Source organism: Triturus cristatus, chromosome 4_1 (genome assembly GCF_964204655.1).
Source record: "Triturus cristatus chromosome 4_1, aTriCri1.1, whole genome shotgun sequence".
NCBI lineage: Eukaryota > Metazoa > Chordata > Amphibia > Caudata > Salamandridae > Triturus > Triturus cristatus.
The window spans coordinates 83,126,439-83,151,962 of NC_140585.1; the positions used below are offsets into that span (position 1 = coordinate 83,126,439).

Below are 25,524 nucleotides of genomic sequence, written 5' to 3' on the forward strand. Positions count from 1 at the left end.
CAAGGCCACATCCTGTGTAGAGGCAGGCAGGCAGAAGCCACATGAAAGCTCGGCTCGTTATGGGCTCGAGGTTGCAACAGGACCTCGAGCTGAGCCAGAGCCAGATTTTGGCTCGAGCTTTCACTGGCTCGCCCCTCGCCCACCTAAAGTAAGGACTGTGTCGAGCACAATACATAGGGGTTTTACTAAAGGCTGTGAAAGGGAAGATGTACAAGATTTGAAAGTAGTAACTTTCCATTTATGTTTCCACAGAACAAAATGTAATTTACCTTGTGCAAAAAAATAGTTCCATCCTATGCAAAAGTGTAATATCAGCCCTGTCAGCCACAGCTAATAAAATGGCATCTCAGACCTCTGCTTCCTCAATTACTCGCTGCTCCTGTTTCCCACATCTGTTGTTATCTCAGCTGAAAAGAAGTCTTCGCAGAATGCACGAATTACATTTTATGTGAGACATTTGCAGCACAGTTCTTGTTTTATAGCTTAGAAAAGTTGGGACCAAAAGAAGTCTGAAGTTTCCAAAGACTCTTTTTCAGCGGGCGGGGGCAGTAGGTTCGCGAGTGGCTCCGTTTAAAGATGCTGTTGGGACCCTCTATTAGGACGAGGGTTAGAAACTCCCCTGACGTGAGCCCGTCCCAGGATGGTTTCTGACACTTCATCTCCTGCTTGTCCTCTCGTCTCTGGTGCCTTTGGAGGTGACGGGGTCCTTCTCTGGTCTCATCAGAACAGACATGCAGCGCGCCGCATCCTCATACGTGATGTAACCTGGACCAAGGAGCGAGAAACACACAAGGTTAATGAAGCAAGACCATCCCCGACTAAACGAGTGCGCTGGAGGACAGCGCCTCGAAGCGCTTCTGGACACAGATCAGTGCACAGCCTGTCGCACCCCATCGGCGGCAGCGTCACCGCCTCTGCGCCATCAGAGCTGCTCCTGGCTGTTGTAATGGGAGAGGACTGGTCCATTTCAATGATGGGGCATGCCCCCTCTGGTGGGGCAGGGAAACCCGCCTTTAAAGGGATGCCTACCACGACCAGCTCTCCTTTATGCCTTTTCTGTTGCAAACCCAGGGGTTTCTGTTGTGGATAGGATAACTGGTTTGGCCATATCTTTAGCTTGTGCCCCCCCCCCCATCCTGCTGGGAAGCACGCAGGTCACTGGATAATAAAAGTGTTTTGATGAACTCCAGCATCAAAATCCGGCTGGTGCTGTGCAGTGTAACCTCTTAAAACCCTGTGTTACAAATGGATGGGCAGCCAGGATTGGAGTTACCTCTGCTTACTGGCCACGCACCTCACCAGGGGACCTTGCAGCAGCTGTATCTTTGTGTGCACGCATTGCATGCATCGCTCTGTGACTCAGGAATGCTTTGGATTCTACATCTTGTCAGATCCAAGGCCCCCCTCTGATTACAATGTGTTGTGGGGGCGAAATCTGTGTGCTCTGGAGCGAACTTTGTGTGCACAGATTGCCTTTCTCATGTGGAAATCATTTTCTAATTTACACATGCGCAAAATGGAACCTTTTTCATAATCTACACTACCGCGAATTCGGTTAGAAGGGCGTAGAGACAACAGGTAAGGGAGAAGGGTCTAGAGACAACAGGTAAGGGAGAAGGGTCTAGGGACAACAGGTAAGGGAGAAGGGTATAGAGATGACAGGTAAGGTGGGAGGGTCTAGAGATGACAGGTAAGGTGGGAGGGTCTAGAGATGAGAGGTAAGGTGGAAGGGTCTAGAGATGAGAGGTAAGGTGGGTTGGGCTAGAGACGACAGGTAAGCTTCGAGGGTCTAGAGATGACAGGTATGGTGGAAGGGTCTAGAGGCAACAGGTAAGGTAGAAGGGTCTAGAGACAACAGGTAAGGTGGAAGGGTCTAGAGACAACAGGTAAGGTAGAAGGGTCTAGAGACAACAGGTAAGGTGGAAGGGTCTAGAGCTAACAGGTAAAATAGACGGGTCTAGAGACAACAGGTAAGGTGGAAGAGTCTAGAGACAACAGGTAAGGTGGAAGGGTCCAGAGACAACAGGTAAGGTGGAAGGGTCCAGAGACAACAGGTAACGTGTAAGGGTTAAGAGTCAACAGGTAAGGTGGAAAAGTCTAGAGACAACAGGTACGGTGGAAGAGTCTAGAAACAACAGGTAAGGTAGAAGAGTCTAGAGACAACGGGTAAGGTAGAAGAGTCAACAGACAACAGGTGAGGTATAAGGGTCCAGAGACAACAGGTGAGGTGGATAAGTCTAGAGACAAAAGGTAAAGCGTAAGGATCTAGAGACAACAGGTAAGGTAGAAGAGTCATTTTTTCATTTTCATTTCATAAGGCTTTATTCGGAGCTTAAACACAAAGTCCATAAAAGCACATACATACAAACATCAAAAACAGAATCATAATAACCATAAGTTAAATATACAGTACATAATCCAGGATTAAAAAACGGTTAAAATATCATGCTAGTCCTTGCTTTAACAGCTTGTAGGAGAAAAGTAGCAGTAAAAAAACAGACATCAGGGTTAGGATTAAAAAACAGCTTCATAGAATCATGAATATTTCGGATTCCATACTTCATAAAAATAGGTTTTAAGAAAGCTGAACGAAAGTTACCATAGAATTTACATAACAATAAAAAGTGCATAGTGCTTTGTGCGGATGAATGATCACATGGACATGGGCCAATCGGATATTTTTTAATACAGGGGAAGGCCACCAAATGGTGCACAATCCCCAACCTTAATCTGGTTAAAACAAACTGGTGGGAAGCTCTAGTAACATAACTCAAATAGGGTTGGTAGCCCACAGTCTCACTATATCTTCCATAGAGCATACAAGTAGAAGAATTGCCACCAATCCTCTCCCGCCTCTCAGATTTATGACTCATAAAGATGGTCCTCATCTCACCCTTAGACAAACTAGAAGCAGCATACATGTCCTTTCTGATATCAAATCCGTAGATCTCTAAAAAACTATTGACAACAAATTTAATCCAGGGAATCTTCAAGTGGTCATCGGTTAATAAACAGTCTTGGATAATAGTTCTATTTAGGGAAGTCTCTTCCTTCGACCAGATGGCGTGCCATAACGTTAATGGTCTTAAGGTAATTTGGTCTGAGAGGTGTTGAATCCCAAGCTCTTTATGCGCCAGATCGTTAGAGGCAGATATGGGCAGACACAAAAGTCTCTTAAGAAAGAGATTTTCCTCCACTTGGAGACTCCGGGCCGAGTAGTGACCCCAAACCCCAGCACCAAAGAGGGCAATCGAAAGACATCTCATTTGATAAATTGTTAACATGTCTTTAATCCGTTTATCCCCAATTTTACTAGCAAACTTGAACACCCCATGTGCACATTTAGCCATCTTGGCCCGGACATAGGTAATCTCACTCGACCAGCAGCCGTTCTTAGTAAAATTGATGCCAAGATAGTTAAAGGAGTTCACCGTTTGCACCTTATGCCCATCAATGAAATAGGAATGGGGTTTATTACGCCCCAAACCACATTCCATGATGTGGGTTTTGGATTTATTAATCAGCAGCTTTCTGTCCTTGATGAACAGAGAAAACTTGTCCATCAGACGTTGTAGGCCAATAGGTGTCCTGGACAGAATCACGGCATCGTCCGCGTAAAGTAATACCGGGACGTTAAAATCATTGATTTTCGGGGCATCTGCCGCCACCATCTTTAGGGCAGAATCGACTTCATTAATAAAAAGGGTAAAGAGTAGGGGGGCAAGGACACACCCTTGTCTTATACCACGCCCAATCTTAAACTTGGAGGTACGCTCCCCTCCCGGTCCATATCGAACACTGGTACTAAGGTTGGAATAAAGTCGTGCCAGGAAATAAACAATGCCCTCAGGTGCCCCCCAAATCAAGCAGTTTGGCCCATAAAATACTATGGTCCACCATGTGGAAGGCGCTGCTCAAATCTGCAAAGCAGAGATAGAGAGAGCCTTTCTTGGCCCTCGTATTTTTCCCAATTAGGAGGTCGAGGTTGAGACATTGTTCAATGGTCCCTCGACCCTTCCTAAAACCGTATTGGCAATTGGCCAGAATATTATTAGAATCGGCCCACTCTTCCAACCCGACCAGGAGCACCCTACTCATGATTTTCACGGAGGAATCAAGAAGGGAGATTGGGCGATAATTCTTCACGTCACCCCTGTCTCCCTTCTTATAAATAGGGATAATGATGGATTCCTCCCAAGTAGATGGGACTCCATTGCATACTGCAGCGTTAAAAACATTTGTTAACAACGGGCCCCACAGCTCAGGGACTAATCTATTGGCACCCCATCGGGCCCCTGGGCCTTCCCACCGTTGCTTAAGATGATACTTCCGTGTACTTCGGCTATAGAGATATTCAGAGGGATGATAGGCCAACCATCTTCATGCGCACCCCTCTGTCTTTCTGAATCGAAGATCACAGAGAAGTGGGAAACCCAGTTTCCCTCACTGACGTTAGCCGTCAGTTCGGGCATCTTATCATCCTTTAGGAACGGGCAGTTAACCGTATCCCAAAATAAAGAGGAATCTGAAGTAGCCGCTGCCTGATCTAGTTTGTCCCAGGCCTCCTGCCTTAATTCGGACTTCCTGCGTTTGACTGCAGCCTGATAGGTGGCTCTAAGATCTCTAACCACGCTAATATCTCTTGGCTTGACAACCAAAGCGGCTTTAAGCCCCTTAAGTGCAATGGTACTAGCATGGTCAAACCACCCCTTTTGTTTAAATGACTTGGCCTTTCCATGTTTGGTAAATTTGTTATCTATAATATGGTTGATGTTAGTAAAATTATGCACAATTTCATCGGTAACCTCCTCACTTTCTAAAATGGTAGTGAGATCTATCAAACAACTTGAGACAATGGAATTTGACACAAGCTCCGCTTTATCCCCTTTCCATCTAATTCTGGTTACATTCGGTCGATACGGTTCAATATTAAGAATGGTACAAATGTTAGGGCCATCCTTCTCCTTCCAGAGGAATGTCTCAATGGTGATACAATTGTGATTGCTGAGCGCGTTATCCACAACCACAGGGGTCAAACACCATGAACTAAGACTAGAGGATATGCAAATAAAATCTATTACAGTGTTTGCATTCCTTCCCGTAAAAGTAGGGATTATTTCTCCAGAGGCATTTTTCGCGTTAACCAAAATTTCCAGATCATAAGTGGTCAAGTTTTTTTTCAAAGCATCCCCATAGTTGTTGTGGGGGAAATGGGGATCATCATCTCCTAAGCTATCATTAGATCCACAGACCCTATGAGAGGAAAGGGGACAAACAGCAGTATTAAAATCTCCCACCCAAATATAATCAAAATCAATATCAGACTCCATTATGATGTCAGCCAATGCGGTCTCAAGAGCTAGCACTACCAGGTGCCTATTACTGTCAAATATATTATTATAAAAGTTTATTAAAAGAATATTTCTCCCGTGCTCCTGACAAAGCCATAGAATCTGGGAATGGACCCCAACCAATACATGTTTTTTAACAATAATGGGAACTTCCACTGAGATCAAAACCAGGAGCCCACCCTTTGCCCTACCCAAGGGTGACACCACAGCTGGTAATTGATATGAAGCAAACCCATTATAATTGATTGGATCGGTACACCAGGTCTCTTGGAAACAAATAATATTAACCCCTTCAGTGCCCCGCCCTTTCCCCCTCCTGTGCCGGGCATTGTATTAGCGGGCGGGGTCCATGACGAGATAGTCTCGTCATGGGCACAGCGCAACCGCGCTCCATGACGAGACTCTCTCGTCATGGGCATAGAAGAGGTTAAAAGCGTTAATAAACTCCAACCAACCCAAGCAGGCATCCTTAGATGAGAGACCTGCTACATTCCAACTAACAATTGAGCATAACCGGGGGTTAGAGACGTAGAACTCAATAAAATTGGTCCGCTGTGACCATGAGGGACACTAGTAAGGGAAGAATATCCACCCCGATCGTCAGGAACCAACCTCCCATCTTCACAGCGTCTGTTGTCATTAATGGGATCAACAGTAGGGCTACAGTTGGTACTTGGTCCCACAAGGTCAGAAACCCCCAATATTACATCGCCTCCCCCACCTCCTAAGGAAACAGCTTCATCCCTTGGGTTCTTCTGGACAGGACCCAGTCAGTCGTTGGAGTCCAGTCCACTCAGAGACTGGAATCTATTGGACATAGCAACATTAAAGGTAGTATGCAGGTTTGAATCTCTTACCCCCGCCCTAATATAGTCGGAATTAGGCTGATTATATAAATGCCTATAAAAATAGCCTAGGGGACGAAGGGAAATCCCATGGTCTCGGTAGGGGAGGGAAGTACCTCTTCTCAGAACGGTGGAGGTGAGTTGAGGGTTTCGAAAATTAACAGCTATACAATCGCCATCACAGTTCTTGCGCGAGCTACCTATCCAATTAATTCTTCTGGTACTTAAAATATCGTCTGCTAGGGCTACTGGGAAACCACACTCCCGATGAAGCCAGTCCATAGTCTTATTTTTCAAAGAGGCATGGGATTCACTATATGTATTATTGTAACCGGTCTCTCTATCTGGGGGGACATTGGTTAGTACTGCCACATAAGGTGCACAGTCCGGTGGTAAATCAGGGTGTGAGTTGACATTAATTTTGGCTTTTCCAATACTAGGTGCCACCTGGTTCCCTGAGGCTAAGTTAGACAAAGAATTTCGACCTGTTCTCAACGGGGGATTAGACACAATGGGTACCTTCTCACAAAGACCCCCAGACATAGAAGTATTAGACATAACCGTAGGGGTGATCTCACTAACACTCTTGGGAATATGGCCTCTGACTTCCTTATCCTTAACTAGGTGACCTATACTGGGATTAGTAAATGATTCCAACATCCCTCCCAATCTAACTACTTCTGCATTAACCAAATCAAGCTTAATCAATAGGGGTTTGACAATCAAGTCAAACTTGGCTTCTAGGGTACAGATTAGGAGATCGAATAGCTCACCATCTAAAGTGGCCGAAGTAGAGACCGTTACTAGATTAGGGTCACCCACAGCACTGGTTAATGGTAAATCCACTCTCTTATTTGAACGTTTCGTCCCCCGCTTTGGTTGGGCAATCTTGTTATTAATCCTACATGCCCGTGGAATTCTCTGCGATCTCGTGGCCGTTAAACAAGATAACGATGGATCTGGCTGTCCAACCAGACTTGATTCTAGGTCAGTAGCAGCCCCAGGTTTTAAACCATCTGAACGGACTTGATCTGGAAGCACCGCCAAAATGGGGCTATCCAAGTGGTTGGATTTATTAACGGCCATGGGAGAGTTAGATAAAATAGATGGAGGGGGGGTAATATCAAGGGACTCCACACGCCCCAGTGATTTTCGGCGCTCTTGGTTGATTTTATCCACCATTTTAACCAGATAATTGTCCAAGGTGGCCGTCGCAATAGCGTTTTTCGCTTTAGACATAGTAAACTCAATCAAACGGCCTTATTAATCCAGTTACCTAGTACAACTGACAGACTGGCGGGATACCATGCAGTGACGTTTAAACGCGATCCCGCTACCACACCCCCTCTTAAACTAATGGCTGACCACTGATGGTCACAGTAATAAATATGACAATGGGGAACACAACAATCTTACCGGGGCAACCAAAATGGTTGACTACCTTGGGGCTACACCCACCCTACTGGGTCCGGCCCAACCTCCTCCAGCCCCCTCCTGTCCCGGACTGTCACAGACTGTCCGCCCTTTGTCCGGGCTTCGTCCTGGGCGTCCCGCGCGCGTCCCGCGCTGCGGTAAATGAGGATATATGAAGGGGCAGAAACCAATAGGCGGGTGGGCGGACCTCGATGCAGCTGTGAGCACGCACGGACTCCTGGAAGCTGGAGTCCCGTGCGGTAACCTTCCTCAGCCTCAGCGGTGGCGGCAACAGCAATTACGGCTCCTCCAGGGGTAGCGGCAGCACAATTCACACTTGCCCCCAAGGACGAAGCGGGACCCGCGCCAGCGGGTTCCGCGAGGTCTTTTAAATGTTTGTAGGCGGGTGGGCGGACCTCGATGCAGCTGTGAGCACGCACGGACTCCTGGAAGCTGGAGTCCCGAGCGGTAACCTTCCTCAGCCTCAGCGGTGGCGGCAACAGCAATTACGGCTCCTCCAGGGGTAGCGGCAGCACAATTCACACTTACCCCCAAGACAACAGGTGAGGTATAAGGGTCCAGAGACAACAGGTAAGGTGGAAAAGTCTAGAGACAACAGGTAAGGTAGAAGAGTCTAGAGACAACAGGTATGGTAGAAGGGTCTAGAGACAACAGGTGAGGTATAAGGGTCCAGAGACAACAGGTAAGGTGGACAAGTCTAGAGACAAAAGGTAAAGCATTAGGGTCTAAAAGCAACAGGTAAGTGGAAAAGTCTAGAGACAACAGGTAAGGTAGAAGAGTCTAGAGGCAACAGGTAAGGTAGAAGAGTCTAGAGTCAACAGGTAAGGTGGTAGGGTCTAGACAAAACAGCAAGGTAGGAGAGCCTAGAGGCAACAGGTAAGGTAAACAAGTCTAGAGACAACAGGTAAGGTAGACAAGAAGTAAAGCATAAGGGTCTGGAGTCAACAGGTAAGGTGGATGAGTCTAGAGAAAACAGGTAAGTTGGAAGGGATTAGAGACAACAGGTAAGGTAGAAGAATCTAGAGACAACAGGTAAGGTAGAAGAATCAAGAGACAACAGGTGAGGTATAAGGGTCCAGAGACAACAGGTAAGGTGGACAAGCCTAGAGACAAAAGGTAAAGCGTAAGGCTCTAGAGTTAACAGGGAAGATGGAAGAGTCTAGAGACAACAGGTAAGGTAGACAGGTCTAGAGACAACAGGTAAGGTAGACAAGTCTAGAGACAACAGGTAAGGTTGAAGAGTAGAGACAACAGATAAAGTGGAGGGGTCTAGAGACAACAGCTAAGGTAGGAGAGTCTAGAGACAACAGGTAAGGTAGACAAGTCTAGAGACAAAAGGTAAAGCTTAAGAGTCTAGAGTCAACAGGTAAGGTGGAGGACTCTAGAGACAACAGGTAAGGTTGAAGGGACTAGAGACAACGGGTAAGGTAGAAGACTCTAGAGACAACAGATAAGATAGATGAGTCTAGAGACAACAGGTAAGGTAGAAAAGTCGAGACAACAGGTAAGGTAGAAAACTCTAGAGACAACAGGTAAGGTAGACAAGTCTAGAGACAAGAGGTAGGGGGCCTGGGCCTCTGAGTGCGACAGCATCGCTACATACAAGGGATAGAGGTAACAGCGTACATCAGTTATAGGATGTTTCAGCCAACAGCTGATAAGGCACTAGATGCATGCAGCACAAGGGGTAAGATGTACAAAAAAAAGTCAGTTTGTGCATTCCTATTTGCACATTTTTGTGATTCGCAATTAGGAAATCACAAACAGTTAAGCACAACAGTGGCTCACGCACTGTTTGCGATTCCCAATGGGTCACAAATGGACCTGCCTCATCAATATGCACGAGGCAGGTCTCAATTTGCGACCCATTGGGAATGGCTACAATCACATGAATGGTGGCCTGCTGAGGTCAGCAGACCACCATGTCTGTGATTGCTTTTTAAATAAAGCAATATTTTTTTGCAATGCAGACTTAAAGGAAAACGGGATGCCTTTCAAAAATAAAAAGGAAAAGCTACCTTTGCATTTTTTAAGAGTAGGCTGTGGTCCGTGGGCACTAAAGAAAATGTTGAAATGTGGAAGAGCATTTCAGCCACATTGCGCTGATTGGGTTAAAATATGACATGGATTGGCTAGAAAGAAAATGGGTCTGAGGCGAACAGGTATACCTAGCCGGTTACACGCAGATATGTTAGAAACAAAAAATCTTCAGACCATAAGAAACTTAAACATTCAAGTGGTTTCTAGCACTTCAGGCTACACCTATGCATTATACATTGAGGGATAAACAACCTGCATTGTGTATAAATCACATATATACTCAACTCCTACAGAAGAAACTCTCACGCCAGCACACATTGCATTTTGAAGGAGAGACCCCCTCGTCCAGGGAAAAAAAGATAATAGCAATGTCTTTTATACTGATATTGGAGGCAGCTACTAAAGCTACTATTACTAATGTATGTGCACTACATCCTCTGGGTACAATAAGCCTTGATACAGATGTTCACTGAAGTACAATTTGAGCTGGATCCCACATTGAAAAATCAGGAAGTCTTACAATATTAAGTAATTCTCCTCATATACTTCCCATACACAAGTATATCTGTGTGTTCTGTGTGGATGGCTCTGCGCAGCCTGCAGCTGTTACTAAACAGACATCTTCTCCTGCCTGTGCCACAATAGAAGGTGTGTTCCAAGATGGAGAGTTTCAAGCGCTAAGACGTATACTTAAACATTATGGGACTTCACTGCACAAATATCTCAAATTCAAGCTATATTATTAGTAAGCCTGGGTGAAATTTATATTACACTGGCTTATTTTGGAGAATTGCACTAAAATGTACAACAAATGCATAAAAACAACAGAGCGTGAATGGCTGTTTGTGGTGCTTCGGTTTTTGCACTCCTTCTACAGCGAAATGCATGCCCATGTAAAAAATGAATGCATGCCCATGTAAAAAATGAATGCATGCCCATGTAAAAAATGAATGCATGCCCATGTAAAAAATGAATGCATGCCCATGTAAAAAATGAATGCAAGAATGCATTTTGATAAATTCGGATTTCAGATAATTACCTATGATTTTACTAAAAGATTGTGTAATTATACATAAGCAGTTTACACAAATTTTGCACACCCCTAATTATTAGCTTTTCTGAACGCTGATCCATTAGTTTTTGCATTGATAGCGCTGGATTCATGTTAGAGTCGGGGATCTCTGGTTGGCGCAAGGTTGCCCTTGTGTCAAGCAGGAACCCTCTCCTCCACGTCAGGGCGCAGGATAACCCCTCGCGAATGACCCTTGCTCACCCTCTAGGTGCGTGGCGTGAGCAGCCAAGGCGATTCCTCAGGCGTTGTTGGTTAAGCACTTACAATCATACACACAGTAAATACATCAATCCCCCCAGAAACGGACACCAGACTTGGATATATATAAAAATACGATTCTTTATGTAAAAATAAGGTATATATATCTCAGCAGACTTATCACAAGACCAATAACGTTTTCGCTAGGCCACCAGGTTATACAGCAGGCAAATGTTCTTGGTTCGTAGTTTCAAATGGATAGTTCGTAGTCTCTTTACTTGTAGTTCCAGTACTCACAGAGATCGGTTCCTGCGAACGGGGAAATAAGGCGTTGCGGGCCCCGAGCCCGATACTGGACTTCTTTCGTGATTAGGAGAGTCGGCACAGGTCGGTGCGACTCTCAGCTTGGGAAGTGTTCTTGGGTCCTCAATCAGCAGGTGTGGGCACGTAGGCAGGCGCGGCCAGCGACCCTTTAGCACGGCGGTGCAGGAGGGTCTCCACAGCGGGGGCGGCGCGGCCTGAGATGTCCGGGGATAGCGAAGCGGGGTCACAGGGCACGGTCAGTGCAGCTGGATGACCCGGCGTAGATCACAGTCGTCGGACGGCTTCCGGCAGGAGGGGTGATAGCGCGTTCAGCGCACTCCAATGGCAGGCGGTGACAGGGATGCAGGCGGCCTGGCCCGGGAACAGAGAGCGGCTCGGGACGGAGCGGGGCTCTCACGGGTTGGAGGCAGGCGAGCTTCTGGGTGTCACGGCCCTAGGAGGGGCGATGAGGGGCGCAGTCTCTTTTCCAGCGGGATGCACACACGGCTCGAATTGGAGGACGAGCAAGAAGCACAAAGAACCCACTGTTCCTGGGGTTCAGTTCAGGGGGCAAGCTCAGATCAAGCCCTTGGAGAATGTTCAAGCACAAAGTAGCAAAGTCTTTTCAGTAAGTCTCTTCCTCTCCTTCCTCAGCAAGGCAAGCAGCAGGCCAGCTCCTCCAGCGTCTTCTTCTCCTTCTAGTCGGGCAGAGGTTCTTTGTGGTAAACAGGATTCTGATTTCTTAGGAGCCAGGCTCCTACTTTTATACCATGATTCTTTTGTTCTGTAGCGCCAGGGGGCCTAGGCCTGGCTCAGTCCAGTTCTGGAGCACTTTGTTATGGTGACTCTGCTCTTTCCTTTCAGCAGCAGGGCAGAGACATCAGCCGCCCCACAGGGGGTGGCGCCGGCTTTGTGGTGGCAGAGCACAGGTCTATTCAAGAGTCAAGGTGTACTCCTCCCACCCATCCAGGTGTAATCTCTCTACCCACCACCTGGCAGCCAACCTGTCTCTGGGGATTCCCCAACCCTGCTCCTTACTGTTGCTGGGCAGAACACACACACATACAGCAGAGGCGGACTGAGATGGTCAGGTCAGTAAATACTAACTTTCTAAAAGTAGTATTTACAAACCCAGGATATTAAAATAAACTTGACTACAAGAAGTATTTTATCATCCTGAGTTCAGGCATACTAAACTTGACACTTCTACCATGCTCTCTGAGTCCACTGGGGTCACAGCGTTGGCGTGATCCCAGCAGCCCATTCTGGCCTATGGAGAGCAGGTAGCCTTCAATAGTGAAGAACGAAAATGGCTGTAATTCACTACTAAGACATGCCACACACATCAGGGCATGTCCTACCTTATGCCTACAATGCACCCTGCCCTTGGGCCTACCAGAGGGGTGGCTAATATGTAGGTAAGGGAAGGTTTAGGGACTGGCAAGTGGGGGCACTTGCGCAGTCAGCGCGACGGTCCCGGACCGCGCACAGGGTCTGCGGTGGCAGGCCCTAGACACACTTTACAAGGCCGCTTCCGTGGGTGGCGCAACCAGCGCTGCAAGCCCACCAGCAGCATTGGCATTCACAAGCCCTGGCACCCCTGGTGCACTTTACTGGGGACTGACAGTGAATCCAATAACCCAATCATGGACATCAATTACAGGTACACTTTACTTAGGGAGCACTTGCACCGCGGCACGGATTAGCCGTGGCGCAGTGCCCTGAGCGGACAACACCAGCAAAACAGTCGAGGCACACCATCAAAAAGTGGAAGGGGAACTCACGCCAAGGTGCCAGGTCTAACACGTGTCCCCTCCAGCTGAAATGTGGGGAGAACTACCCTTGCCCAGGGGGTTCCTCGTCACTAAGGCGGAAATACCTGGACAGACCGTCAGCGTTGGCGTGATCTGTACCCGGACGGTGTTCCACCGTAAAGTCCATACCCTGTAGGGAGATGGACCACCTCAACAGCTTCGGGTTTTCACCCCTCATTTGCATCAACCATCTGAGGGGCCTGTGGTCCGTCTGAACCCGGAAGTGAGACCCAAACAAGTAGGGTCTTAGCTTCTTCAGCGCCCAGACCACAGCAAATGCTTCTCGCTCAATTGCACTCCACCTACTTTCCCGTGGAAGTAACCTTCTACTGATGAAGGCTACGGGTTGGTCCCAGCCCTCCTCAGTCATCTGTGAAAGAACAGCCCCTACACCATGCTCTGAAGCGTCTGTCTGGACTAGGAATTCCTTGGAGAAGTCAGGGGCCAAGAGCACGGGCGCCGTGCACATGGCCGTCTTCAGGGTGTCGAAAGCTTTCTGACAGGTGTCAGTCCAAATCACGTTCCTGGGCTGCTTCTTCGAAGTCAGCTCTGTCAAGGGGGCAACGATCGTTCCATAGCCCTTGACAAACCTCCTGTAGTACCCAGTGAGCCCCAGGAAGGCCCTCACTGCGGTCTGCGTCTTGGGGGGTTCCCAAGCCAGGATGGTCTCAATTTTGGGTTGCAAGGGTGCCACCTTGCCACTCCCCACTTGGTGTCCCAAGTACACCACGGAACCCTGCCCGATCTGGCACTTGCTTGCCTTGATCGTGAGGCCTGCTCGGCGCAGCGCCATCAACACTTCCCAGAGGTGGCGCAGGTGTTCAGGCCAGGTGGCACTGAACACCGCGATGTCATCCAGGTAGGCGGCACTGAACGCATCCAGCCCAACCAGTACCTGGTTGACCAACCTCTGAAAGGTGGCAGGGGCATTCTTCATCCCAAATGGCATGACTCGGAACTGGAAGTGCCCATCTGGTGTAGAGAATGCGGACCTCTCTTTGGCCCCATCGGTCAAGGCGATCTGCCAGTACCCAGACGTTAGATCAAACGTACTGAGGAACCGGGCAGCCCCCAGCCGATCAATGAGCTCATCAGCTCTGGGGATGGGGTGCGCGTCAGTCTTCGTGACTGAATTGAGTCCTCTGTAGTCCACACAGAACCGGAGTTCAGGTGTGGCTCCCGGCGCAGCAGCCTTTGGGACCAAGACCACGGGGCTGGACCAAGGACTGCTGGAGGACTCAACCACCCCTAGCGCAAGCATTTTGGAGACCTCCTCCTTAATGCAAGCTCTGACCCTGTCAGTTACCCGGTAAGCCTTGTGCTTTACAGGTAAGCTGTCTCCTGTGTCCACCTCATGGACGCACCAATCTGTGACACCAGGAACCAGGGAGAATCGGTCGGAAAATTGTCCCAGCAAGTGGCGGCAATCTTCCTGTTGTTCGGGCGTCAGGGTGGGTGAGAGGTTAACTCCATCCACTGACCCATCTTTCTCAGAGGCCACTAAGAGGTCAGGAAGAGGCTCGGTCTCCTCTTCCATTCCATCATCAGTGGCCAGCAGCATGCCCACTTCGGTCCTCTCTAAGTGGGGCTTAAGGCGGTTAACATGTAGGACCCTCAAAGGGTTCCTGGGAGTCTGCATGTCCACCAAGTAGGTGATAGGACTTTTGCGCTCCACAACCTCAAATGGACCTGTCCACTTATCCTGAAGTGCACAAGGCTCCACTGGGGCCAAGACCCACACCTTTTGTCCAGGTTGAAGCTCTACCAGAGTGGCATTCCGGTCGTACCACCGCTTCATCTCCTCCTGGCTGGCTTCCAGATTTGCCTCAGCAAGTTGCCTGAAACGCCGAGTCTGGTTTCGGAAGGCCAGCATGTAACTATATACATTCTGGGGAGGTTTCCTGGGAGATTGCTCCCAGCCTTCCTTTACCAAACTCAGAGGTCCTCTTACCGGGTGACCATACAGAAGCTCAAAGGGGCTGAACCCTAGAGACTTCTGTGGCACCTCTCGGTAAGCGAAGAGCAGGCATGGCAAGAGGACGTCCCACTTACGCCTCATTGGACCGTCCAGGCCCATGATCATGCCTTTGAGGGTTCGGTTGAATCTCTCAACCAACCCATTTCCTTGGGGATGGTAAGGAGTGGTGAACTTGTACGTTACCCCACACTCCTTCCACAGGGATTTCATATACGTGGATATGAAATTGGTCCCCCTGTCGCTCACCACCTCTAGAGGGAATCCCACTCGGGAGAAAATTCCCATCAGTGCCCGTCCCACCACGGGGGCCGTCACTGTCCTCAGAGGGATGGCTTCAGGGTACCGGGTGGCATGGTCCACCAAGACCAGGATGAACCTGTTGCCCAGGGCTGTCTTGGGATCCAGAGGCCCCACAATATCAATACCCACTCGTTGGAATGGTGTACCGACCACAGGGAAAGGTTGCAGAGGAGCCTTGTGCTTCCCTCCGCTCTTACCACTTGCCTGGCAAGTCTGACAGGTTCTGCAGTAGGAATCGGAATTCTTGTGCATTTGGGGCCAGTAAAAGTGGGTGACAAGCCTGTCATAGGTCTTGTCCATCCCCAAATGTCCTGCTAACGGCACATCATGAGCCAGCCCCAGTAGGAAGGTTCTGAACTTCTGGGGTACCACCAGCACACGGGCTGACCCAGGTTCAGCAGCCTTAGGCTCGGAATACAGGAGGTCACTCTCCCAGTACACGTAGTGTGTTTTGGCCTGAACACCGTTGGCCTGGTCTGCAGCCTGCTGCCGCATACCCACGAGAGAAGGGCATTCTTTCTGCTCCCTGCAGAATTCTTCCCTGGAGGGACCTCCTTCTTGCTGCCAATGGGTCAGCTCAGGCAGATCTCCCAGTTCGGCAATCTGTTCCCCGGTAGGCTCCAGAGTATCCCCCTCAGGGTCTACTTCCTCCTGGGCCGTGGGAACTTCGGGGGCCGGTTTCCCGCGCCTCCTGCGCCTTCTCCCTAAGGCCGGTTCCTGGACCTCTCCCTCAGGCTCCAGGACCCTCTCAACACCCCTACTGGCTGCCATGGACCGGGTGGTCACGCACGCCCAGTCGGGTAGACCCACCATCCTCAGATGCGTGGTCTTCTCCACCTTTTCCCAAGGGGAACTCTCCAGGTCGTTCCCTAGCAGACAGTCTACAGGCATGTCAGTTCTCACAGCGACTTGTAGAGTACCAGAGACCTCCCCCCACTCAAAGGGAACTTGAGCCATTGGACAACGACTCTCTACGTTGTCAGCATTGACAACCCTACAGTAGGCATTGGGTACAATCTGCTCTTGAGACACCAGGTGTTGCCTCACCGAGGTCACGCTGGCTCCTGTATCTCTAAGAGCCTCAACCTTCTTTCCATTGATGGTCACCACCTGCCCATATTTCTTAGTGTTAGAGGGTAGGTAGGTTACAGGGACCATCTCACTGTCTCCTAGCGAGACTAGGGTCATCTGCCCGGGACCCCCACCCTCCTGGACTGCTACTTCCTCCCCAAAGTTAACACTAGCTACTTGCCGGGGGGGAGCACCAGTGGGTGCGGTCTTACCAAACAGGCGACACTTAGGATCAGAGGCAATGTGACCCGGATCACCACACTTATAACAATTGAAGGGCCCCTTTGGAACAGGTCTACCTGTCGGGGCCCCGTTCTGCTGCGGGGTTGGGGGAGGCTGAGAACCCTTCTGCTGGTTCCCTTGGGAATTACTTTGGGGGCCTTTTTGGAACCCCTTCTGTTTACCCTTGTCCCCCCCACTCTTCTGCTGGGGACCCTGCCCACCTTTGGCGGAATCTCCCACTTGACCCTTGTGGACCCTGGTGCTGAGCCAGCGGTCCGCCTCCTCAGCAAGCTTCCTCGGGTTGGACAGCTTGCTATCAATCAGGTGCTGGCGTAGCTCAGGAAAACATTGACTGGACAAGTGCTCCCATGCAATTAAATCAAGCAGCCCTTGATAATCGTTCACTTTGCTACCCTTCACCCAACCATCCAGCGCTCTGCAGAAAAAGGTCACATATTCCACATACGTACTCTCAGGGATCTTCTTGGTCTCCCTGAACCTCTGTCGATATAGCTCCGGAGTTAACCCATACCTGGTCATTAACGCTTCCTTCATATGGGGGTATGAGGTTTGGAGATCTAAGGGTAAATCTAACAGTGTGTCACGCCCTTCAGCAAGGAACCTTCCCCACAACCCCGCTCCCCAGTCTTTCTCAGGGACCCGGTGTGAGGACATGGCCACCTCGTAGGCCCTAAACCACTGCCCTATGTCATCCTTTCTGAAATACTCCTTTACTACATCTTTGGGGATGTACACCTTGGACTCTACCTGCGCTGGTGGAGTGCTGCCACCAGAAGGAGTGGTGTCCAAACTTTTCGCCTTCAGCTCCAACTCCTTCAATCTGATATCATGATCCATTTGGCGTTGTTGTGCCTCCAGGGCCAACTTCTGCTTTTCCATTTCCATTTGTCCTGCCAACTTTGCCATCTCCATTGCATGTGCCCTGTCGGCTGCCCTGTCTGCCAGCTCCTCTGGCGACCGGACTCTGCTGGGCTCCTCAAGGTTGTCGGGTGGAACGATGTCCCCCGCATTCCGTGGGTCTCTTGACTCCTTCCAGGCTCTCAACGCCTTGGTGTACTGGGTCTTCCTCTTGAATCCAGCATGGGGGACTCGGAATTTTACACTGTAGCCTTTCAATTGCTCCATCGAGTAGCCTTCCAGTCTCTCCCAATCCACCTCATCGATTCCAGAAATCACAGAGAGCGCTCTTCCAGCGGAGTGTGAGCCAGGCATGGTTGCAGTAATGGCAGATGTCTCAACAAAGTTCCAAAAATGAAAACCTGTGGCTGCGTTATTTGGTCTGCTCTCACTATCTGGTGATTAATAATTCACTGTATGCAAATCACAAGTGCAAATCCGAAATCCCAACCGCTGCCACCAATGTTAGAGTCGGGGATCTCTGGTTGGCGCAAGGTTGCCCTTGTGTCAAGCAGGAACCCTCTCCTCCACGTCAGGGCGCAGGATAACCCCTCGCGAATGACCCTTGCTCACCCTCTAGGTGCGTGGCGTGAGCAGCCAAGGCGATTCCTCAGGCGTTGTTGGTTAAGCACTTACAATCATACACACAGTAAATACATCAATCCCCCCAGAAACGGACACCAGACTTGGATATATATAAAAATACGATTCTTTATGTAAAAATAAGGTATATATATCTCAGCAGACTTATCACAAGACCAATAACGTTTTCGCTAGGCCACCAGGTTATACAGCAGGCAAATGTTCTTGGTTCGTAGTTTCAAATGGATAGTTCGTAGTCTCTTTACTTGTAGTTCCAGTACTCACAGAGATCGGTTCCTGCGAACGGGGAAATAAGGCGTTGCGGGCCCCGAGCCCGATACTGGACTTCTTTCGTGATTAGGAGAGTCGGCACAGGTCGGTGCGACTCTCAGCTTGGGAAGTGTTCTTGGGTCCTCAATCAGCAGGTGTGGGCACGTAGGCAGGCGCGGCCAGCGACCCTTTAGCACGGCGGTGCAGGAGGGTCTCCACAGCGGGGGCGGCGCGGCCTGAGATGTCCGGGGATAGCGAAGCGGGGTCACAGGGCACGGTCAGTGCAGCTGGATGACCCGGCGTAGATCACAGTCGTCGGACGGCTTCCGGCAGGAGGGGTGATAGCGCGTTCAGCGCACTCCAATGGCAGGCGGTGACAGGGATGCAGGCGGCCTGGCCCGGGAACAGAGAGCGGCTCGGGACGGAGCGGGGCTCTCACGGGTTGGAGGCAGGCGAGCTTCTGGGTGTCACGGCCCTAGGAGGGGCGATGAGGGGCGCAGTCTCTTTTCCAGCGGGATGCACACACGGCTCGAATTGGAGGACGAGCAAGAAGCACAAAGAACCCACTGTTCCTGGGGTTCAGTTCAGGGGGCAAGCTCAGATCAAGCCCTTGGAGAATGTTCAAGCACAAAGTAGCAAAGTCTTTTCAGTAAGTCTCTTCCTCTCCTTCCTCAGCAAGGCAAGCAGCAGGCCAGCTCCTCCAGCGTCTTCTTCTCCTTCTAGTCGGGCAGAGGTTCTTTGTGGTAAACAGGATTCTGATTTCTTAGGAGCCAGGCTCCTACTTTTATACCATGATTCTTTTGTTCTGTAGCGCCAGGGGGCCTAGGCCTGGCTCAGTCCAGTTCTGGAGCACTTTGTTATGGTGACTCTGCTCTTTCCTTTCAGCAGCAGGGCAGAGACATCAGCCGCCCCACAGGGGGTGGCGCCGGCTTTGTGGTGGCAGAGCACAGGTCTATTCAAGAGTCAAGGTGTACTCCTCCCACCCATCCAGGTGTAATCTCTCTACCCACCACCTGGCAGCCAACCTGTCTCTGGGGATTCCCCAACCCTGCTCCTTACTGTTGCTGGGCAGAACACACACACATACAGCAGAGGCGGACTGAGATGGTCAGGTCAGTAAATACTAACTTTCTAAAAGTAGTATTTACAAACCCAGGATATTAAAATAAACTTGACTACAAGAAGTATTTTATCATCCTGAGTTCAGGCATACTAAACTTGACACTTCTACCATGCTCTCTGAGTCCACTGGGGTCACAGCGTTGGCGTGATCCCAGCAGCCCATTCTGGCCTATGGAGAGCAGGTAGCCTTCAATAGTGAAGAACGAAAATGGCTGTAATTCACTACTAAGACATGCCACACACATCAGGGCATGTCCTACCTTATGCCTACAATGCACCCTGCCCTTGGGCCTACCAGAGGGGTGGCTAATATGTAGGTAAGGGAAGGTTTAGGGACTGGCAAGTGGGGGCACTTGCGCAGTCAGCGCGACGGTCCCGGACCGCGCACAGGGTCTGCGGTGGCAGGCCCTAGACACACTTTACAAGGCCGCTTCCGTGGGTGGCGCAACCAGCGCTGCAAGCCCACCAGCAGCATTGGCATTCACAAGCCCTGGCACCCCTGGTGCACTTTACTGGGGACTGACAGTGAATCCAATAACCCAATCATGGACATCAATTACAGGTACACTTTACTTAGGGAGCACTTGCACCGCGGCACGGATTAGCCGTGGCGCAGTGCCCTGAGCGGACAACACCAGCAAAACAGTCGAGGCACACCATCAAAAAGTGGAAGGGGAACTCACGCCAAGGTGCCAGGTCTAACAATTCTACTTTATGTGTTCAAATATATAATTAAGGCTTCCAGTTTCCGTTTTTAACTGGGGCCTCTAATAGAGATGCTCACCCCCCTGACCGAGCCTCACTTTTGGCGGCAAGGTTGGCGGGAAAGTTAGTAAGCAGGAGAGGTGTATCCCCTCTCAGCCAGGATCACCCCAAAGGTGTCCTGAGCTAAAGAGACCCCCTCCTTTGAAAATTCTCCTTATTGTTTGGAGTATTTTAGCCAATAGGGTGTGGGGTATGTCCCCTCCCCAGAGGGAGGGGACATACGAAGGGTGTAGTCACCCTAAAGGTAAGTAGCCCATTGGCTACTACCTTCTAACCCCTATAATGCCCATATATTGAGTATTTAGGAGCCCCCCTGAACCTTAATCCTCAGATTATTGACAACCTACGAACAAGAGGACAAAGAAGAGGCATGCAGCAACGAAGACCGAAGACACCAATTGACTTGTCCCCAGCCTTACCAGCCGGACTGCAGCCCTCAAAGACCCTGCTGAAGAAGAGTGCAGATAAGAGACCTCCAGAACCCTGGGAGGATTTACTGCCTTCTACAAATACTCCTGATTTCACATGGACAGTGAACCTGTCCAGAAGAAAAACAACTTTAATGACCAAATCTCTGCCTGTGGAACCTCTGCAACCGACACCCATGGCCCAAGTCCAAGAGGCCCACCAGTCCAGAAAAGGTTCCCCAGTGATCCTGAGAAAGAGTCCCTCATGGGTTGACCTCTGCCGGACTCCACATTGACGCCTGCAGCCTGTACATGACGACAGCACTGGTAAGCTGACTTCCGACACCAAAAGACACCCCTGCACCTAAAGGCCCTGGGAAGATTTAGTGATGGTGTCCCAGCGCTCTAGAACATCCCAGCTTACCTGTGCAGCTGTAGGTGTCCATCGATTGGCCTCCTGGCCTGAGCCTGCAGCCTTTTTCCTATTCCAAGATTCCCCATTGGTTTACATTGGATACCCGATGCTGTGTTGGCTCTCTGCACCTGGCCGCCCCATTGCCACTGAAGGTGTAAGTTTGGTGCTGCCTTGTGGCCCCTCCTGTGCTTACTTTAACCCCCAGAGATTGGGTTCCAAGACTGTTCTACTTACCTGTATGTAGTATCACATTGATTGCCGCCTTTCTCCATTGGATAGCATTGGCACCAGCACACGAGTTTGACCTTGGCACCTGGCCGCCCTTGTGCCGCTGAAGTGAGGTCACTTACTTGAACCTTGCCTGGTACTGATTCTTCATCCTAAATCTCAATACTGTAAATTGCTTACTTACCTGAAAATTGCAGATTGTGTTTCCCCCCATAGGATAACACTGTATTGACTGAAAAATGCAGTGTCCACTTTTGATATTGAAAAACAGTAATAAACGTATTTTACAGCAATAAAGTATATTTGGTTCTAAGAAATAAATATTAAAAAAATAATATTTTTGCAAACAATTTTTTCTCGGATTTAGTCATTGAGTGTGTGTAATAATTCCTTGCCTGTGTGTTATATACTTTAGTCTTAGGGGATCCACTGGACTCTGTGCACACTATACCTTACTTTGGTATAGTATATACAGAGCCAGCTTCCTACACTGTGCAGCTGAAGTAGCTGCACAAACACTAGTACAAAGTGAGGTTGTTGCAGTAGGCTGATGTAGATATTAATATAGCAATACAGGCTACACTAAATTGGGAGAAAACTTCCTAAGGATTTCCTGATAATTATTTCTATACTCATAATAAGGATAATGTACCTGCGGGGCTCATCCCAGGGAAGCAATAGGCATATCACCCATGATATATCAGCGGACCCCATTAAGTGAAAGCGCGTATAGTGCGCTGCAAATACCAATTAAAAAAACACAGCCGCCATTGCTAAAGCTGGCGTCCCACCAGTGCTCTTTGAATTTAATTAGGCAAAGAGTTCTCCGAAAGGGCTAATGCAGGCTATTTCGAAAGGATACACGTAAAAGGTCCAGTCCTGATGGGAGGTTACAAAAGACGACAAGGCGGTACTAAGGAGGGACTAACAAGCCTATTAACAAATCAGAAGTCAGCATTTAGGAAGGACAATAACACAAGCCAATGAAAAATATGGGCAGAGAGTGGACGGGGCTTCAAGACCATACTCCAATACAGCATGGCTCGCAGACCAGCGCATGCGCTGCCCAGGCTAGACCCAATGAAAGAAACATGTCCAGGTATTCTGGGAAGGAGATAAGGGTGTGAGGGCAATAAGAGGATAGGGACGAGGAAGACTAGGACTTGGAGTAATGAAGATTACCAGCAAGTAATCTGTACATTCCAAGTAGTGGGGTGGTAATGCCACAACCGGTAATTGCAGTGTTCTATAGGTGCAATACTACTGAATTGGTTTACACGTGGATCGTATAATGAAGACCTAGCTCAGAAGTATTTATTTACAAAAATGTATTTAAAATTACCTTTTTGGGATTTGGCAGCGACAGTGTGGCACTTACTTATGCCTACTGCCCCTCCTGGGTATACACCATCAACCGGGACTCTCCAGCCCTCTCTGTCCTGGGCACTCTTTGTTGCACTGTGACCCCTATTTCCCCTCTTTAACAGTATTTGACTACAAACACCATAACGCTTGGGGGGCCAGCAGCGCTGCCCAGTACAGAATGAGGCTAGTGCGCTGCGGAGTCTGCAGCCAGAACCTGCAATCATTGCGATATATATCTATAAGGGATTGACGCAACACAAGGCAGCTTGCTGCGCCGCGCCAATAAGGAAAGTGAAGGGTGTGTCGTATTTACAGCAGTACGACGCATCCCTGTCCTTCCCTTTGCGCTGGCGCACAATTGGCTGTCTAGCGACAATGCAGGCACCCTTGCACCATGGTGCAAAGGTGCCTGCATTGAAATCAGGTTGTTTTTGTGGGGGAGGACACATTTTCCTCACAAAAAAACCTCTTAAGCCACCGGAGGGGAGGCATAGGCTTTTGACGCCTTCGAGGTAAATCAGAGAATGCGTCAAAATCCATGGGTGTTACGTGAGAACACCTACTGCAACGCCCATGGAACGCCTCTTTTTCTGATAATATATTTCCTGTTCATAGTTAACAACATTTACAAAACTTTTTTAGAAACTTACTTGTGGATTTCATTGTGACTGTGTGGAACCCTGTCTCCCCTCTCCCTCGCAGTTTAACAGTATTAGTCTCAGAACGTTGAAAACCACAAGTACCAGAATGCCTCTGGAGGCTGCCAGATAAAGGAGAAGTGCACATATGTTGAGGAGTTTGGGGCCAGAACCTGCAATGCTTGAGTGAACCCCTCTCCTCCTGGAGGCCAGTGCCCCGAGTCTTTCCCCCTTTGAGACCCTCTTGTGTGCTGGCTCTTCTGGGCTGAGAGTGGAGGAGACCACAGGTGGTGCTGCACACCCTCAAGGTCAGGCCAAGGCCCGAGGTCTGCTGTGTTTCTCTTGTTCTCTTGTGCTTCTCTCTCCTCCCTAATGGTTTTCTTGACTGCTGCGGAATGGTCTGCCTTTTGGTCAGCTTGCTTTACACTACTGTAGAAATAATGCTCCTCTGTTGTTTGGTGGGGGGGTGGTCAAAACCTGAAACTAGAGCAAAGTGCCCCTCGGATCTGGAGCGGGTTGGATTCTGCACACGGTAAATATTCCTAGGGTTTCGGATAGCGCTTAGAAGCACAGGTTACGTTCTTCATGGTCCCTTACCTCGGGTCACTTACCTAGGTTCTGGCGTTGCAAGTTGTGGGCGTACCGGTGGTACATGAGCTCCCGGTCGGGTAAAGCGTCATACACCTGCATAGTGCTGTATAAGTAGCGCTTCTGTCCAGGCCGCAGCCCCTGGAGATGAGGAGATGGGGGACCAGGAAGGTTAAAGAAGGAAGAAGATGATGCGCCGGACTAGATATCGTCACCATACTTAAGACTCATTCAGTTCTCCCTTTATATCCCCTCCCCCTGGCATGACCCATGTCTCTCCTCACCCTGAAAATTGACATGTTTCGTGCAGAAGAAGGGAGTCGGACTCTGTCTATCGTCTCCGGGTTCCGCGCGGCCCCTTCCATTCCTGTGGGAGAGGAGAAGAAGAAAGAAAGTGTTCAAGGCGAGACATCCATCCAAGTTTTCATAATTTATTTACGGAAGCGCTAGACATTGTCTAACCCACATCAGAGCGCTAGATTAGAAACTCCACTGGAATTACAGAGCAGCCGGATGCCTAGGATGGGCCTGAAGACGGAGATTCTAATCCTAGTGTAGTTGGCTTTGGTCAACGTCTTGAAGGTTTTTAAAAAAATACTTTCTGATGTTAGTGAACTTCCAAAAACAACGTCTGAAACCCCTCAAAAATAATTTGAGTGGTTAAAAAAAGCGACCAAACCATATTTGCTATTTGGAAAGTTGCTCACATTTTTTACTGTAAAAGTGAAGCCTTGCAGTTATGGTAAACTTTGAAACTTCATGAACTTGTAAAGTTGACTAACTTTGCCAGCTGAATTATGAAGTCAGGCACCCCTATCTTAAACCAGTCCAGGGGGCGCGATCTCTTTATGCACATGGGCTGGGAGGCATGTTAAAATAGGTCCTTCACATGCGCTACACCGCTGCATGGTCGTAGGGCCATAGTGGAGTTTCTTTTGCCATTGGGATCTCTGTGTTCTGAATAGAAGTATTAAAGGGCCCATCCAGTGGAGAGATACACGAAACCAACTTGTCGACAATTTTTGTAGTGTTAATACACAAACAAGCTGTGCTCAATACACGTTTATTTGGCTTCCAACTCAACAGCTCCCAGGAGACCACTGAAAACCACCCTTGGTCAGTTCCAACCCAACATACCATCTCAGAACCCTTATGACACAATAGGTGACATAGAGTTGACTTTAACCATAGAGTATGACGTACCACAGTCTCCTTGTTCATGGCTGCATCGCTAACAATTACCAAGAACAGGCATTCTAGAATGTTGCTTTGTTGGATGAGGTCGGCTGTTTTTGAGGTGTATTATGATGCCATAAACAAGATAGCGCCATTAAGATTTGTGAGAGGCATTCTAGAATGTTGCTTTGTTGGATGAGGTCGGCTGTTTTTGAAGTGTATTATGATGCCATAAACAAGATGGCGCCATTAAGATTTGTGAGAGGCATTCTAGAATGTTGCTTTGTTGGATGAGGTCGGCTGTTTTTGAGGTGTATTATGATGCCATAAACAAGATGGCGCCATTAAGATTTGTGAGAGGCATTCTAGAATGTTGCTTTGTTGGGTGAGTCTTAGAATTATATTTCTAGCTCTTTTCTAAC

The 25,524-nt window shown here is 49.0% G+C and overlaps 1 protein-coding gene across 2 annotated transcripts in view; it reads right to left on the reverse strand.

Moving 5' to 3' along the window:
- Nucleotides 1-224: 224 nt before the first annotated feature.
- The window catches only part of FAM216B (family with sequence similarity 216 member B), a 45,943-nt gene continuing 20,643 nt past the window's right edge, over nt 225-25,524 (reverse strand). For both annotated transcript variants that reach the window (XM_085651688.1, XM_085651689.1), the window contains exons 2-4: nt 24,211-24,293; nt 23,950-24,067; nt 225-765 (exon numbers count right to left, since the gene is read on the reverse strand). In XM_085651688.1, coding sequence (XP_085507814.1) covers nt 656-765; nt 23,950-24,067; nt 24,211-24,291 — 309 coding nt within the window. In that variant the 5' untranslated portion in view covers nt 24,292-24,293 and the 3' untranslated portion in view covers nt 225-655. The remainder of the gene's footprint in view (nt 766-23,949; nt 24,068-24,210; nt 24,294-25,524) is intronic.